This window comes from Eleutherodactylus coqui, chromosome 1 (genome assembly GCF_035609145.1).
Source record: "Eleutherodactylus coqui strain aEleCoq1 chromosome 1, aEleCoq1.hap1, whole genome shotgun sequence".
NCBI classification, from domain to species: Eukaryota; Metazoa; Chordata; class Amphibia; order Anura; family Eleutherodactylidae; genus Eleutherodactylus; species Eleutherodactylus coqui.
In genome coordinates, this window is record NC_089837.1 from 235,231,517 (window position 1) to 235,246,007 (window position 14,491).

Sequence of the window (14,491 nt, forward strand, 5' to 3'; positions counted from 1 at the left end):
AATGCAGATTCTGTAAAGCGCTGCAGGTGCGGCAAGTGTGGATTATCCCACAAAGGAGTATGTGGGGACCATGTGACTTCCACTACAGGGGTCAGCCGCAATGCCTTGTGCCATATTTTAAGTGTTACCAGCATGGGGGCAGGTAAGGGGGCAATAGAAGAGGAGCGGCCACGCATCAGCAGACCCCTCAATCCCAGGGTGGGGTCCGCCACCCTGCGCTCCAGTCTGACCGCCGGATTGTAATCCAATGAGGTCAGCCACCATCCAGCATACACCAGCTGGCTAGCCAGGTAGTAATAGTAAAAATGGGGTAAGGCTAATCCTCCCCAGCTCACCGGGAGGCACAGGGTCTCCAATTTAATCCTGGGGGTGGAGGCTTTCCACAGGATACGCAGTACAATCCCACGAAGCGTAGCGAAGAATCTGATTGGGACCAGGACAGGGGAGTTATGGAGTACGTACAAAAATTTTGGTAGCAGCTTCATCTTTATCAAATTGACCCTGCCCACCAGAATGAGCGGGAGAGAGGCCCATCGTGTTGCCATTCCCTCAGCCCATTTCAGGAGGGGAGCTAGGTTAAGGTCAGGGAAGGCAGAAACCCTCACCGACACTCTTATACCCAAGTAGGTTGTCTGAGTTGTCCAGCTCAGTGGAGCGGGCAAAGGGAGCTCAGCCGCTGCAGAGTCTATCGCAATTAAGTCGGTTTTGTCCCAGTTGACCCGAATACCAGAATGCAGGCCAAATATGTCAAAAATGGTGAGTGCAGAGTCAAGCGAAGACTCCGGATCCTGGAGGAAGAGGAGGGTGTCATCAGCGTATAGTGCTATGCGCTCTTCATAGTTGTGAAATTTAAATCCTTTTATTACCGGCGAGGTCCGGACCCGGATTGCAAGTGGCTCTATAGCAAGGGCAAACAGGGCAGGGGACAGGGGGCAACCCTGTCGTGTGCCTCTACTGAGGGGAAACTGGGCCGAAATATGGACATTGGTTTTAATACTGGCTACTGGGGAATCATATAGGATCTTTACCCATCTAATAAATACTGGCCCAAATCCAAACCGTTGCATCACTGCCCACAAATACCTCCACTCTACTGAGTCGAAGGCCTTTGCCTGGTCTATAAATACCAGGGTGCGTTTCCCGCAGTTAGAGTGTTCATATGTCAGATGGTCAAAAAGCCGCCTTAGATTCATGTCTGTACTTTTGCCAGCATGAAGCCAGATTGGTCAGGGTGTATGATCTCTTTAAGAATGGAATTTATGTGCGTCGCAAGTATTTTTGCCAGAATTTTAACGTCGTTGTTAAGAAGTGAGATCAGCCTATAGGAACCACAATCTGCAGGATCTTTTCCAGCTTTAGGAATCATGACAATTATGGCCTTGCGCATGGTGTCCGGCAGGGCACCATCTTGCAGAATAGAATTATATAGCGTTAGAAGCCGGGGAGCTAGGAAATCCGCATTCTTTTTATACCATTCCCCAGGGAGTCCATCCAACCCTGGCGATTTCCTATTGGGAAGTGACTTGATAGCGTCCATTACCTCCTCTATACTCAAGTCCCCATCCAAATAAGTGGCACCACTTGGGCTTAGCGCTGGGAAGGAGATATCATCAAGGTAAGCTATTAGCTGTTCATCCGAGCAGCTAAGTTTGGAGGTATAAAGCTTACTATAGAAGTGGGCAAACGTTAGATTGATCAGTTTGGGATCATCCACCAGGGTACCCGAAGCATCGCGCACCCCCGTGATTGGCGGCAATGTCTGATCCTCCCTAGCCAAATAGGCCAACAGATGACCGTTCTTATCTCCCTGGTCAAAGACCTGGTGACGAGTGTAAAGAAACTTCTTTTTGGTATATTCAGTGAGTAGTAACTTGTATTTCCGCCGTAGGTTATTTAAGTCCAGGTAGGCTTCTGGGGAAGGATCTGCTATGTGTCTGGCCTCCGCCGCAACAAGGCGGCGTTCCAGGTCCAATCGGGCAGCCTGCAGAGATCTTCTATACTCAGCGATGGCGGATGTGAAAGACCCCCTAGTAAAAGCCTTAAAGGCATCCCGCACAGTTAGCTCCGAAGCAGTCCCCTCATTGACCTCCCAGTAGATCCCTGCTTCCTGCTCAGTGTACTCCTGTACCTCTCCCTGCGCCAGCCATAGAGGGCTGAGTCTCCACAAGGGACGAGAGCTCTCCACACCAAGGTCAAGGACCAGCTGGAGTGGGGAATGGTCCGATATGCCCCTGGGCAGATAGGAAACATCCCGCACCATAGGAAGACAGTCCGGGGAGCCAAAACACAGGTCGATGCGGGAAAAAGCATTATGTGTTAGGGAATGACATGAATAGGCAGTGTCATGCGGGTGTCGCAGGCGCCATATTTCCTGCAGCAAGTAGGAGTCAGCCCATGTCAGCAATCTGGTTGATGCCGAGGCAGCTGGAGTGAAACGGTCCCGCATCGGGTCCAAAATCAGATTGAAGTCCCCCATAAATATTATTGGAGCAGGTTCGAGCAAAACCACCTGGGCCATCACATCAGAGAGGATTTTAACATCAGTGGGGGGCGGCAGATAGATATTGATTATTGTGAGGAGCCGGCCATGGAAGGTTCCCTGAAGGATCAAAAACCGACCCCCAGGATCAATGTGGATTTGTCGGAATACAAATTGGGCTGCTTTAGTTACCAGGATGCTGACTCCTCTGGCATAGTTGGAATAAGTAGCGTGGTACGCAGCGCCTATATTGGCTCTCTTAAGAGCCAGTATCTTTGAGCCCTGTAGATGTGTCGCCTGAAGTAGTATGATGTGGGGAGAATGGATTTTTAGAAAATTGAAAGTTAGAGCGCTCTTAAATTTGGAATTCAGACCCCCAACATTCCAGGAGATCAGCTTAAGATGCGTGCTAGCCATTGCCATAGAATTGGACATTGTTTGCACAGGACACCCGCATAACACCGAAAGAAGAGTCGTGCCAAAAAAAAGTGCAATAAAGTAGAGTGGTTATCTTAGATATATGAACCATAACAAAAACCACTTCCCACCCTACCCATCCCCCCAAACTTAGGACAGGTTTGGATCCCCGAATACCAAACTTTATGAGGGGCATTAGGCCTGCCCCAGCGAACTAACAGAGAAACTTAAAACAGAGAGGACTGAGAGAACAAATATAGTCACATGGTCCCCCTGCGAAAGAGCATGAGACACAATTGCGTCATGTGGGCTGTATCTCCACAGCTTGCATATACCCGGCTATAACCTGGGATACTGATATGTGGGCTGGTTGCCCATCACCAGGCCATTGGCCATGAGTTGGGGTCCACCAGGGAGGGCCACAGAGAGTAACATTATCAGGCCGCCGGGAAAGTCAGAGGAAAAAAATAGCATAGTTAACAGAATCCACATCACATACCAAAGACGATTTTATCATAAGTGGCTGGCCCAAAGGGCTAAGGAGGTGGGTAGGGGAGAGGAGGCGAAAAGGGGGAAAGGAAGCAAAGAAGGGGAAAGGAAACCAGAGAGGGCAGGGAGCGGTAGGGAAGAGGAGAGGAATTTCCTTCAGTTGCCACAGAGAAGAAAGAGTAGGCCAGCCACGGCATCAATTTTGTAATGTCTCACAAACAGGATTCAATTTTGCTCGAGCCAACTTAGGACATCTCCAGGACTCTCAAAGAAATGGGAGCGATTGTCCTTGATCACTTTTAGCCTAGCAGGGTACAACATGGCGTAGACAAGCTGTTTAGCGCGCAGAGCTTTCTTTGCCTCTGCAAACTTTTGCCGCCTCTGCTGCACCTCCAAAGAGAAGTCTGGGAAGATACGGACTGTTTGCCCTCCGACCTTCAGCGGCTCTTTCATGCGGTTGAGCGCCAAGACTTTGTCCCTGTCCCTATAGTTGAGTAACTTAGCTATGAAGGTGCGAGGGGGTCCTCCAGGTGGTGGGGCTCTAGATGGAATACGGTGAGCTCTTTCCACACAGAGCAGAGGTGAAAGGGAATCTGGGCCGTATGTCTGTTTGAGGAGCGATTCCAAGAAATCGCAGGGGTTTTTGCCCTCTGCTCCCTCCGGCAGTCCCACGAACCTGAGATTACACCGACGCAACCGGTTCTCCATGTCGTCAATTTTTCTCTGCTGTGCTGCAAAACTGGTGTTTAGAGTCTGCACGCGGTCCGAGAGCGGCGTAGTGATATCCTCAAGGTCAGATACTCTGGTCTCAATCTCGGCCGTGCGTTCCCGCAGCGTTTGAACATCCGCTCTCAGCAGACTAAAGTCTGATTGCAAGGCATCAATTTTCTCAGTGAGGGCAGAGCGGGACTCCGTAATTGCTTTCAACACATCAGCAATAGTCGGGCCGGACACAGGAGGTGAAGCTGGGGCAGCCCCCGCAGGGGATGTGCCTTGTGGGCTGCAGGGCTCGTTAGATCGGGTGTCCGCTGAGCCGCTGGGTCGGGCATACTGTTGCAGCTTGTTGGCTATTTTATTTTGTTTAATGGGTGCCATCTTGCCGGAGGGGTACAGTTGGAGATATCCGTCGGCCCGAGCTTGTAACGTATCGCAGGGGGAGTTCACATGTAGTTTAGTGGTTAGTGCATAACTGTTGAGGAATAGTCATGATGCAGTGCAGTGATGTCAGTGAACTGGCGCCACACCACCACTAGGTGTCAGTAGAGAGCAGGTCAAGAGTCAATGGGTAAATGAAAGTGAAGCAGACTTTGTGGGTTATGAAACAAAGTAAAGGCTGCAAATGTGGGCCTGTGCTTCTCTCTCTGGCCCACAGAATATAGCCCCAGTGTTGTATTGTGGAGTCTGGTGAGCTGCACAGGCTTTCAACAGTCCCAGCTCTGCTGCATCTCTGCTGTGCAGGCTGTATATGTGTGGCTTGCTGCTCACAATAAATGGCAGTCCCGGGGAGTAGAGGATGACCCCCTCTGTGGCCTCAGGAGCCTCCTGGACAGCACTCCCGACAGAGGCCCTCAGTGCAGATGGAGCTCCCCTCCTCTTCAGCCGCCCCCCCCCCCCCTTCCTCAATCTGTGGCAGTCTCGACCCTCCCAGTGCCTGCAGGCAGATCCAGGGCTTTCTCACCTCCCCTCCGGCACCTCCACCACCTTCTCAGCTGGCCTTCTGTCTCCAGTAGCCGTGCCTCCCCCTCAGCTGCCTCCCGGTAGGAGCTCCCTGCAGTCGTCCGCGGCCGGCCTCCACTTCCGGTCGGCCGTGCTCCCAAATCTAGCCCGGGGATGCGCCCGACGAGGTAGGCCCCGATTCTGTAACTCGAGCTAGAGGCCCGCGGAAGGTGTCGTTCTGCAGCTCCTGCTCCGGTGGTGTCAGCGGTGCGGTTTGCAGCTCCAGGGGTGCTCTCAGGATGGCGAGATCACCTCTGAAAGTCTCCTCCAGCCTGGAGCCCCCGAGATGGCGCCCGTTCCCGCCGCTGGTTAGCCACGCCCCCCCGATTCCCATTGATTTTAATGAGAAACATCACATTGCACGGCCTGTGAGGTGTTTGACTGTCCCATTAGGGATTCGTTCCAGAAGGACGTGAAAAGATAGGACATGTGAAAATTTTTTTAACCTCACAGCATTGCTTTAAATAGGTTAATCCACACATGTGATTTTTCACTCAAGTTTTAAAAATTGCAAAATATCCTAACCCACACCAAAATATACAATAGAAATGAATGCAACTGTGCAAATATGCATGAAAATATACATATTCACACATAAAATCAATAGTTCCTGCTTGCATATTTTTGCACACCTAAATATGTAGGGCCTGCATGTGCAAAACAAACCGTAAGAGCAGCAGAAATATGCCATGAATAGGAGAGTTTCAGTCTATGAATAAACTGCATATTCACAGACTGAAGTCACCCAGTTGCTGTATCCACCCAATGGTTAACCTGCCTTGTTATGCAAGTATATATTCCCAACACTCCTACTGCTGCAAAACTATTCAAATGTCAAACTCCGGAGGTTGACCCATCCTACAGACGGTGTAATCGTGGTTATACCCATCTTTCCTTGAAAACAGAAAAAAAAAACTACTGAAGAGCATTTTGAACATCCGCGCAAAAGAATATAATCTATGTTATTTTTGAAGTAGATTTTAGAAGGAAAAAAGTTTTTTTGCTCAATATTAGGATTATACTGTAGTTTTGACTTGCTCATTACTTTTGGTTGAGTGACTGCTTTGATTAGTGCATTTGCAGCAATAATGCAAACATTCTACCTCTAGGGGCTTTTAAAAATAGGATTTGAATAACTTTGAACAAAGAAGATTACTATAATTCCATGATTCTTGAGTATTATCAGTAAGCAATGTTTTGTTTCAAGCATACATGCCTGAAGACATTCAGTTTACCCTACTTTTCAAACCCCAAGACGCACCACAGGTCTAGAAGACAAATAGGGGGGGGGGGAAACAAACAAAAAAACCCGTATATTTCATACCAATTAAAAATAAACAAAAACAAAAAACATAAAACAACTTTCCAGATGGTCCAAGTAAGTGGTATAATGGGTCCGTGTGCCGTCCATCAAATACACGGACAGCACATGGACTAAAAATACCATCATTTGAATAAGCCCTCAACGTGTCTATCTTTTGGCTACTGAAGGAGATTGTAATCAGGTGTCTACGTCAGCCATTGCATTTTGCGGTCCCCATCAATGTTTGTGTAATGTGTCTGCTTGAATGAGCTTTAGGGCTTATCCACACAGGAGTATTGTCACCTCGTATTACGCACACAGTTTCCGTGCACAACACGCAGTGAATGGAGGCAATAAAAGTCTATGGACTTCATTAACACCTGCGTGTGGACACTGTTCATAATATCCAGGAGAAATAAATCGCAGCATGCTCCTTTTTTCCAGTGTATCATAAGCAGCCCTCGAATGGGCTACGTTGGAAACTGTCTATTCACAGACATTGCAGAGGGGCAGCATTTTTATTACGCAGACTCGCTCTGCACAGATCAAGGAATTTGAAAAAAAATAAAAAAGTCACATTGCGCATGTCCATGACACCTGAATCCTGCACACACGCAGTGCGAATCACGATCTCTGCCGGCAGAGCGAATGGGCTGCAATGAGATACTCACAGCATTGTATGCATAAGACCATGAATGAGCCCTTACTGTGTTTTTTATGTATTTGTTTTTATTCACTATTTGGGTACTTTCATGGGAGCAGAATATTTCCTCAATATACACCTAAAAATGCTGAAAATTCTGCACCAAACCCACATTTGTATGGGTGGATCCCACTGGGCGGGTGGGTTCCCACTGGAAATCTCGCGGTTTGGCCGCAGCAAAAACAGCGAGATTTGCGCCGGGAGAAGCGCCGCGGAAAAACACGCAGCGGCTTTGAAGTGGCCCAGCCGCTCGCTCTTCCGCTGCGGCCGGGGCTCCCATAGAGGAGAGCACGGCCGCAGCGGATTTGCCGTGCGGAAGTTCCGGACGGAATTTCCACGGGAAATCCGCCCTGTGTGAACCCCCCCTACATGTTTGGATTTATGGAGCAAAAATCTGCGCAGTGGCAGATTAAACTACACGTTTATGTGCATATTGCAGAGATATTCTGCACATGTGAAAGCACCCTTATTAATACACAGAGCCCTGCTATGTGCACACACTAATTCATATACACACAGCTTTGCCGTGCACACCCAAACATAGTTGACATATACATGTACCTGCACACTAGGTTGTCAGTCTAGAAATGGTTTACCTTCTGTAACTCCAGCCTCTCTTCTCCTGGACATCAGACTGGTTACATGATCAAAAAACAAAAAAGGTCCATTATTACCGCTTCTACCTGTGCTTTGTATGGTTCAAGGACCTTCTCAATGGGAGGTCAGTTCTTCTCTCCTCCCACACAAAGTGTATTTGAAGGCTGAATGCATGCTTTCTCTCCTTTCCAGCAACGATTACATAGATCAGTGTTGAGCAGGGAGGGAGAATACAGGGACTCAGAGCAACCAGGGGTGCCTGGCACTGCCAGATCCTCCCAAGTTTGGATTATAGGACACTTTTGTAAAGTATTTTTCTTGCCACAAATGTCCTATAGTCCAAAAATATGATCTCTTATCGTAAATAAGACTACTTATTCTGCATTACTCAAATGCCCTTTTCCAGTAAACTTTGTTATTCTGCCCCATCATAAGTGTCCAACTGCATGCTGTAAGGGAATAGAAATAGGTTTGTGGTTTTAAAAAGGGTCCCTTGCCCTGGACTACTAATTGACTGCCCTTTCCTCCACTGACACAATGTAAGAAAAAAAAATAAGACACAAATTGTTCTAAATTTACTTGTTAATAACTAATCTGGATATGGAAATGCAGATAAGATATTAAACAGATCAAGGTACAGAACAAAACACAGACACATAGCTATAAAAACAAAAGATAAATAGTTTATTTGGTCCAGAAATAAAAGTTATTTTACAGCTGAGAGCTACTTCCTTGTGAGGCCATGTTAGATTCTCTTTCTTCATAAATTGCAGAAACCAACTGAACAATTTCTGGATGCTTAAATTTTCCTGCAACACAAAGGAAAAGGTTGGATTAAATTAATGCTCCTTAAATTCCATCTCCAGAGAGCATACAGCTTCTCAGCTTCAAGGAGACATCAGGTTAAAATTGCTCATAAAAGTGCAGGCAGGGTCGAGGGGAAGCAGCAGGCAGAGACACAGAAACACTGCGACTGCAGGCTCCAGAGCAAGTTGACTATTTCACTCTAGTGCTGGATTCACAGCTACACTGTTGAGTACTGCTGTATAAGGTCTTCCACGCTGCTGCTACTTCTGAGAGTGTACCACTAATTTAGGGGAGCAGGGTCTCCCCTCCGTGTGTGTGCCTTGTATAGGAGAGGACCCTGCAACTAGTCTTCTGCTCTCTCCTCCCCAAAGTGAATGAAGCATGGCGGCTGTGGGAGGAGAATACCCAATAAGTCAAGAGCGAGGCATTTTTCTCTAGTACAATACAAGTTTATCTTCATTTATACAATCAATTTATGGAAAGTGGTTTATAATTTGAGGTGCAATATAAATTGTACAGTAGTGTAAAAATCAAAGTTTTCAAACATTGGCCAATTTCTTATGACAACAAGCTGTGGAAACTACTAAGAGCAAAAATTCTGAAGTAAAATAATGAATAAGGCCATTATTTAGGCTGTCTTTCAAACTCCTTTATATTTGGCCACATGATTTTCTTTTGTCCCCCCCCCCCCCTTCTTTTAATTATGCCGATATACGACTGCCTTGTTTGTTCAATTTATGTGTGATCATTTAAGAAAATTTCTTGAACAGATGAAAACAAAATAAATGATTAAATGTGCTCATAACAGTAGATATTAGATTCAATTAGAAGAATACTTAAAAGGGAATCTGTTACTAGTTTCATGATGCCTGGAAGGGCGCTTATACTACAGTTAAGGATATTTTCAGAAAAAAAAAAAAAAGTTATGAGGAGCAGAGGTACAGGGGTGTGGCTCACTGCCTTATCCTTGCCTGGATGAGCTAGATTACCAAATATACCCGTCAACCTAGCTGGTCTGCTGCAGAGTTTAAGAAGAAAACATACTTCACTGCATTATGGGCACCAATCATGGCCGAGAAGGAAATGGTGTAAATCAGCTAGTTAAACTGTTCCCATAATCCAAGCTGCTGGTGGCCATGGAATTAAAAGACTATTTCCAGAAATCCTGAAGAGAGTTATGCCGTTTCCATAACTTCCAATTATGAAAAAAAAAAAAGCTTAGCACAGCAAACTATGCTTTTCCCACTAATTCCCATTCACCTCTATAGGAGTTATGGAAACAGCCACTTTGTTTCTGTAATCCCAGCAACTGATGGACACAGAGGTAAGGTGGAACACTGTCATGGCACTCCTTTTCTGGGGAGAGGCACAAGTCTCAGAGATGGTATATCCTTTAAATGGTATTCCCATCTCAAAGTGATGGCATATCACCAAACAATTTTAAAAAACAGCACTTATGTCTCGTGTAGTTCGTATGCAACAGTCCGTCCCATTGGGTCAGCACACATCTATTTAAATCAATATTTTAGTTACAAATGAAGCAAATTTCAAGATCCAGAAAGAACTCAATTTTTAGCTGCAATGAGCAAGATTTGTTTATGCCAGAATAAAAAGGAAAGATGATCGGACTTGCTGATACCCCCTCGCTTTTTTCTGGATAAAGCAAAAGGCCTACCACTAGGATAGACATGACTTTAAACATTGTGGTGGTCTGAGCTCTGTGTCGCCCCCCACCAATCCTGAGATTAAAGGGCCTGCAGTGCAGCTACCCCATTACAGTTTCTCCCCATACAAAGAACTGCAGTTAGCCCCAATTGCTTGAGATTGGAGACAGGTCTAGCTAGCATCATGCAATCACTTTATGAGACGAGACTACCTAAAAAAAAAAAAAAAAAAAAAAAAAAAAAGGAGTATTCTGATAGATGATGGCGGTGGGCCTGCAATACTACCAGGGGAAAAAGCAACACATTTACAGTGCATTCAAAAGGAATAGTTAGCCATTAAAACACAAAGCATGTAGAGTTTAGTATCGTAAAAACGGCTATATGCAATGGTTCTCTTCCTTGGGTAAGGCTGAATGTCCACAGGTGGACTTGATCCGCAGTTCAAGCCGCCCATAGAGAAACACGGGCGTCCGCAGCTGAATTAAAGAATGCAGATTTGTTTTGCAGACCTTTTGGTGTGGAAAACAAAATTGCAGCATGCTCCATTTTAGTGTGGTTCCCGCATGGATGGCTTCCATTGAAGATAATGGAAGCCGTCCGATCTGCGGCCTGTCCGCAATTCTGACAGAAAGCAGGAGTAAAAAAAATAAAAAAATTCTCCACTGTGCATGTGTTGAAGACCTGGATGGGTAAGCAGTGTCCTCGGCCATGGGCAGGGTCGGATTCCGCTGTGGGCTCCCGCTGGTAGAATTCAATCCCCCCGTGGGCATGAGGACTTAGAGGTGTCTTAGTGCGACAACTTATTTAGGTTAAGGTCGGATTCCGCTGTGGGCTCCCGCTGGTAGAATTCAATCCGCCCGTGGGCATGAGGACTTAGAGGTGTCTTGGTACGACAACTTATTTAGGTTAAGTATGATTTCCTTTAAAACAGTATCCTAATACTCAAGACAGTAGGCCAAGAAAAATTAATAGAACAGGTTTTCAGATTGTGCCCGTTTAAGGCACAACTGCTAAATAGCAGTGTTCATTTTATTGATTTTACAAATGATGAAGCAGCTGGCTATATATTCCGTACCTGCAGTTGAATCGTAGAAGTCTTGAAGTCTTCCTGGTCTCTTCTCAAGCTCTTCATACTCCAGAGCCTGGAGGATCATTTCACACTGGTCCAGTTCTTTCACAAACTTAGCCTCTGCGCTGGCCTGATGCTCATATTCCTGTGCAAAGATACACATTGTTTTAATTTATAGAAACATTGAAACAAAAAGGTTTATAGCATTTTTACAGTCTAATTTAGACAAGCGAATATCTGAAACTACAAACTTTAGGCCTCCTGCAGACAGCCGGGTAGGATACCGCTGCAAGAATTCTAGCAGCGGGTGCGAGCCGTGCTCCTGCAGTGACCCGACGCTCGCCTCCTCCTGGCATCTGGCTCTGCGCCGGCTGTCGCACAACTGTGCATAACCAGACCAGGGCCGGCGCGTCACCAGTGACATTTCTAATGTCATTATCTATTGCAGTCCTATGGCAGCGGGCACAGGCATTTATAATGGCATCTAATGCAGTCCTATGGCAGCGGGGCAGTGTGCATTTGGCCTTATTCAAATAAAACCCTTATTTATTCAAGCTGCAAAGACGAAGGCTACCTCCAGAGCGCGGAGCAGCTGATAACATCCCCTGCATAGACTCTGCAATCCATACACCATCAAAAAATGGAAAGTATTGTAGATATGTTATCTACAATAATTCAAGACTTCTTGCAGTTTTCTTCATGCTTCTGAAGATGACACACACTTGGGCCAAGTTTGTCTATTTAATTCCATCATTCATTCTATGTTTACTCATCTTTTAAAACATTAAAGACATGTACCACACATTTTTCATAAGTGAAGACAGATGTCAATCATATCCACGTATTGAAGTCAACTATGCTCTTCTGCCTTGTAAAAATGATAAATGTCAAATGGAGAGCAAAGCGTTTCTGACTCATTAAAGTTTCTATTCAGGGTTTCATCCATAGATTTGTTCCATTATGCCTGAAGAACCTTGTGTAGGCTCAAAAGCTCGCGATATCATGTATTTTTGTTAGCCAATAAAAGGTATCATATCTACAAGGTTACTGTTTTTTTCTTACTAAGAACAATCACACATGAAAAGGCATCACAGTGAAAAACGCTGTATGGAAGAAGCTTTAGCCAGAATCTAGCGCAGGTCCAATATAGATTAGGCAAGAGTCAATTCACCTCCTACACAAGCAGAAATGGAAAGCAAGTCACTCTGGGTATATCATTACTGACTAATCTTTATACCATAAAACCTCTACTAAAGACTAGCCTCTAATAGCCGCCTGGCCATTTGGGTATGTTCTGTCAATACACAATGGTCTTAAATAGACACCGGTTCTACAAGTCCATTCTGCATAACAGACTGGAATACCTGGTGTCTACTGGAGAACATAGACTATTGGCAAATTAACTCAGGGACTGGGTGTGTATTTGAAAACTGTAGCAATCTGCAAATGGACTCAGGACCTGGAAAAGTGCTATCTTCTAAATGGGATCTATTTTACAATGGTGGCTTTGAAAAACACAGACCGAGAGTTAGTGTTTATTCGAGATGCTGACTCAACTAGACACCTGTCATGTACCAAGAGATGCACTTTTTTTGCTCTAGTCATAAAAGACCTCGCTTTCAGCACAACAAATGCGAGAAATCATTGGCATTTTCGGTCTCAAATTCTCAGCTGTGAGTGGTTTGGACAGCGTGGCCGATTATTTCAAAAACAGAGACTTACAATGTGGCTTTCAAGATTCGTGCTGTCAAGTATGCTAGAGAGCATCCTGCTGAAGACGCAGCACGTCATTTCAAGTTGAACCGAAACGCATCTGTGAATGGCATAAACAGAATGGCAGTGTTCAAGCTCTGAAGTCCGGAAATAAAGAAAGTCACAAGAAAGTGGCAGATCAAAAAAGGTGAACCATGGTCTTGACGATCGAGTTTTCACATGGATCATTGATCAGAGAAAAAAAAAGTTCACTCGTGTATCCAGAAATGTAATATGCACAAAGGCCAAGCAATTGTTTCATATGGTCGTTAATGAAGACTCCCAGCGTAGAGACATTTGTTGCTAGCAGAGATTAGTTATCCTTACGAAAGACAACATTGGCCCAAAAAAATCCTGAAGCGCCAACAGAGAAATGCGTGTCTTTTGTAATATTTGTGACAGATTACCAGTTGTAAAAGAATATTCAAGTCTAATGATATTGCTATGGAAACACAGCTGTGTGGTTTGACTTGCTAGGAAATGTCACAGTCAAGCCAACAAGTTCTAGGAGTGTTGCTGTAAAAACTACTGGGCATGAGAAATACCAGTTCACTGTAATGCTTTGCTGCCAGAAGGTGGTGGGACAAAATGTTTGTGTTTCACCATGGCATCCTCGAAGTGAACAAGCAACAAAAGATATAGGTGCTGCCATTACTTGTTCCAGGAACATATGAACAATGAGACGACAATTACATGGCTGCAAAAAGTTTGTGGCCAATTTTATTTAAGCAAAAAAAAAAAAAAAAAACACAAACAAAAAACAAACACGACTTCTTATGTAGGAAAACAAATAAAACAAAAATGGTGGCTGTACTAAGTATATTCAGGCCTGCAGTTGACTGCAGTTAACCATTCAAAGATGAATTCAAGTATCTTACGACCAATGGATGGCCGGTAATTGCCACCATTAGTTCACTTCAGGTGGAAATCTGAAAGCACCGTCACTGTGTTTGATTGTAGATATTCTGCGCTCGGTATGAACTACCAAATGACATGATCCAAAAATCATTTAAAGATTGTGCTGCAACAAATGCCACAGTTGGGAGACAATTTGTTTCACTGCTTTTATGATGGCCAAGCATGTTCTAAGAGCAGAGAGAAGCTGCCGTTGGCCCAACAAGGAGCCTTGCAAGTGGCTCACAAGGAAGCATAAGTTGATGACCTGGACAATTTAGATGAAAACACAACAGTTGTTTCTGTATCTGATGGCAAAGTTCAACAATACTAAATAAAACGTAATATATCCCTTATATGTTACAGTCCACCACAGCAAGGAACAATTAAAACGGATATAGTATATCCTAATACCCATTTTTATAATCTCATTTTGCCAATCAAGTCCTGCCTCTAATTGCTGCCGGGTCTCTGGGTCCATCAGGTCACAGGAAATTGGGTAACAGAACAACCCTTTAAATTAAAATCTCTTAAGGATGCCATTGGTGGGACATCAAAATTTTTGTGACTAACCCAGCCATTTTTCTTTACTTGCCATGAA

At 45.1% G+C, this 14,491-nt stretch overlaps 1 protein-coding gene across 1 annotated transcript in view; it reads right to left on the minus strand.

Annotated features, from left to right (window-relative positions):
- Positions 1 to 8,365: 8,365 nt before the first annotated feature.
- Positions 8,366 to 14,491, minus strand: part of HDDC2 (HD domain containing 2) — a 36,991-nt gene continuing 30,865 nt past the window's right edge. The window contains exons 5-6 of the mRNA XM_066606730.1: positions 11,251 to 11,389; positions 8,366 to 8,513 (exon numbers count right to left, since the gene is read on the minus strand). Coding sequence (XP_066462827.1) covers positions 8,416 to 8,513; positions 11,251 to 11,389 — 237 coding nt within the window. The 3' untranslated portion in view covers positions 8,366 to 8,415. The remainder of the gene's footprint in view (positions 8,514 to 11,250; positions 11,390 to 14,491) is intronic.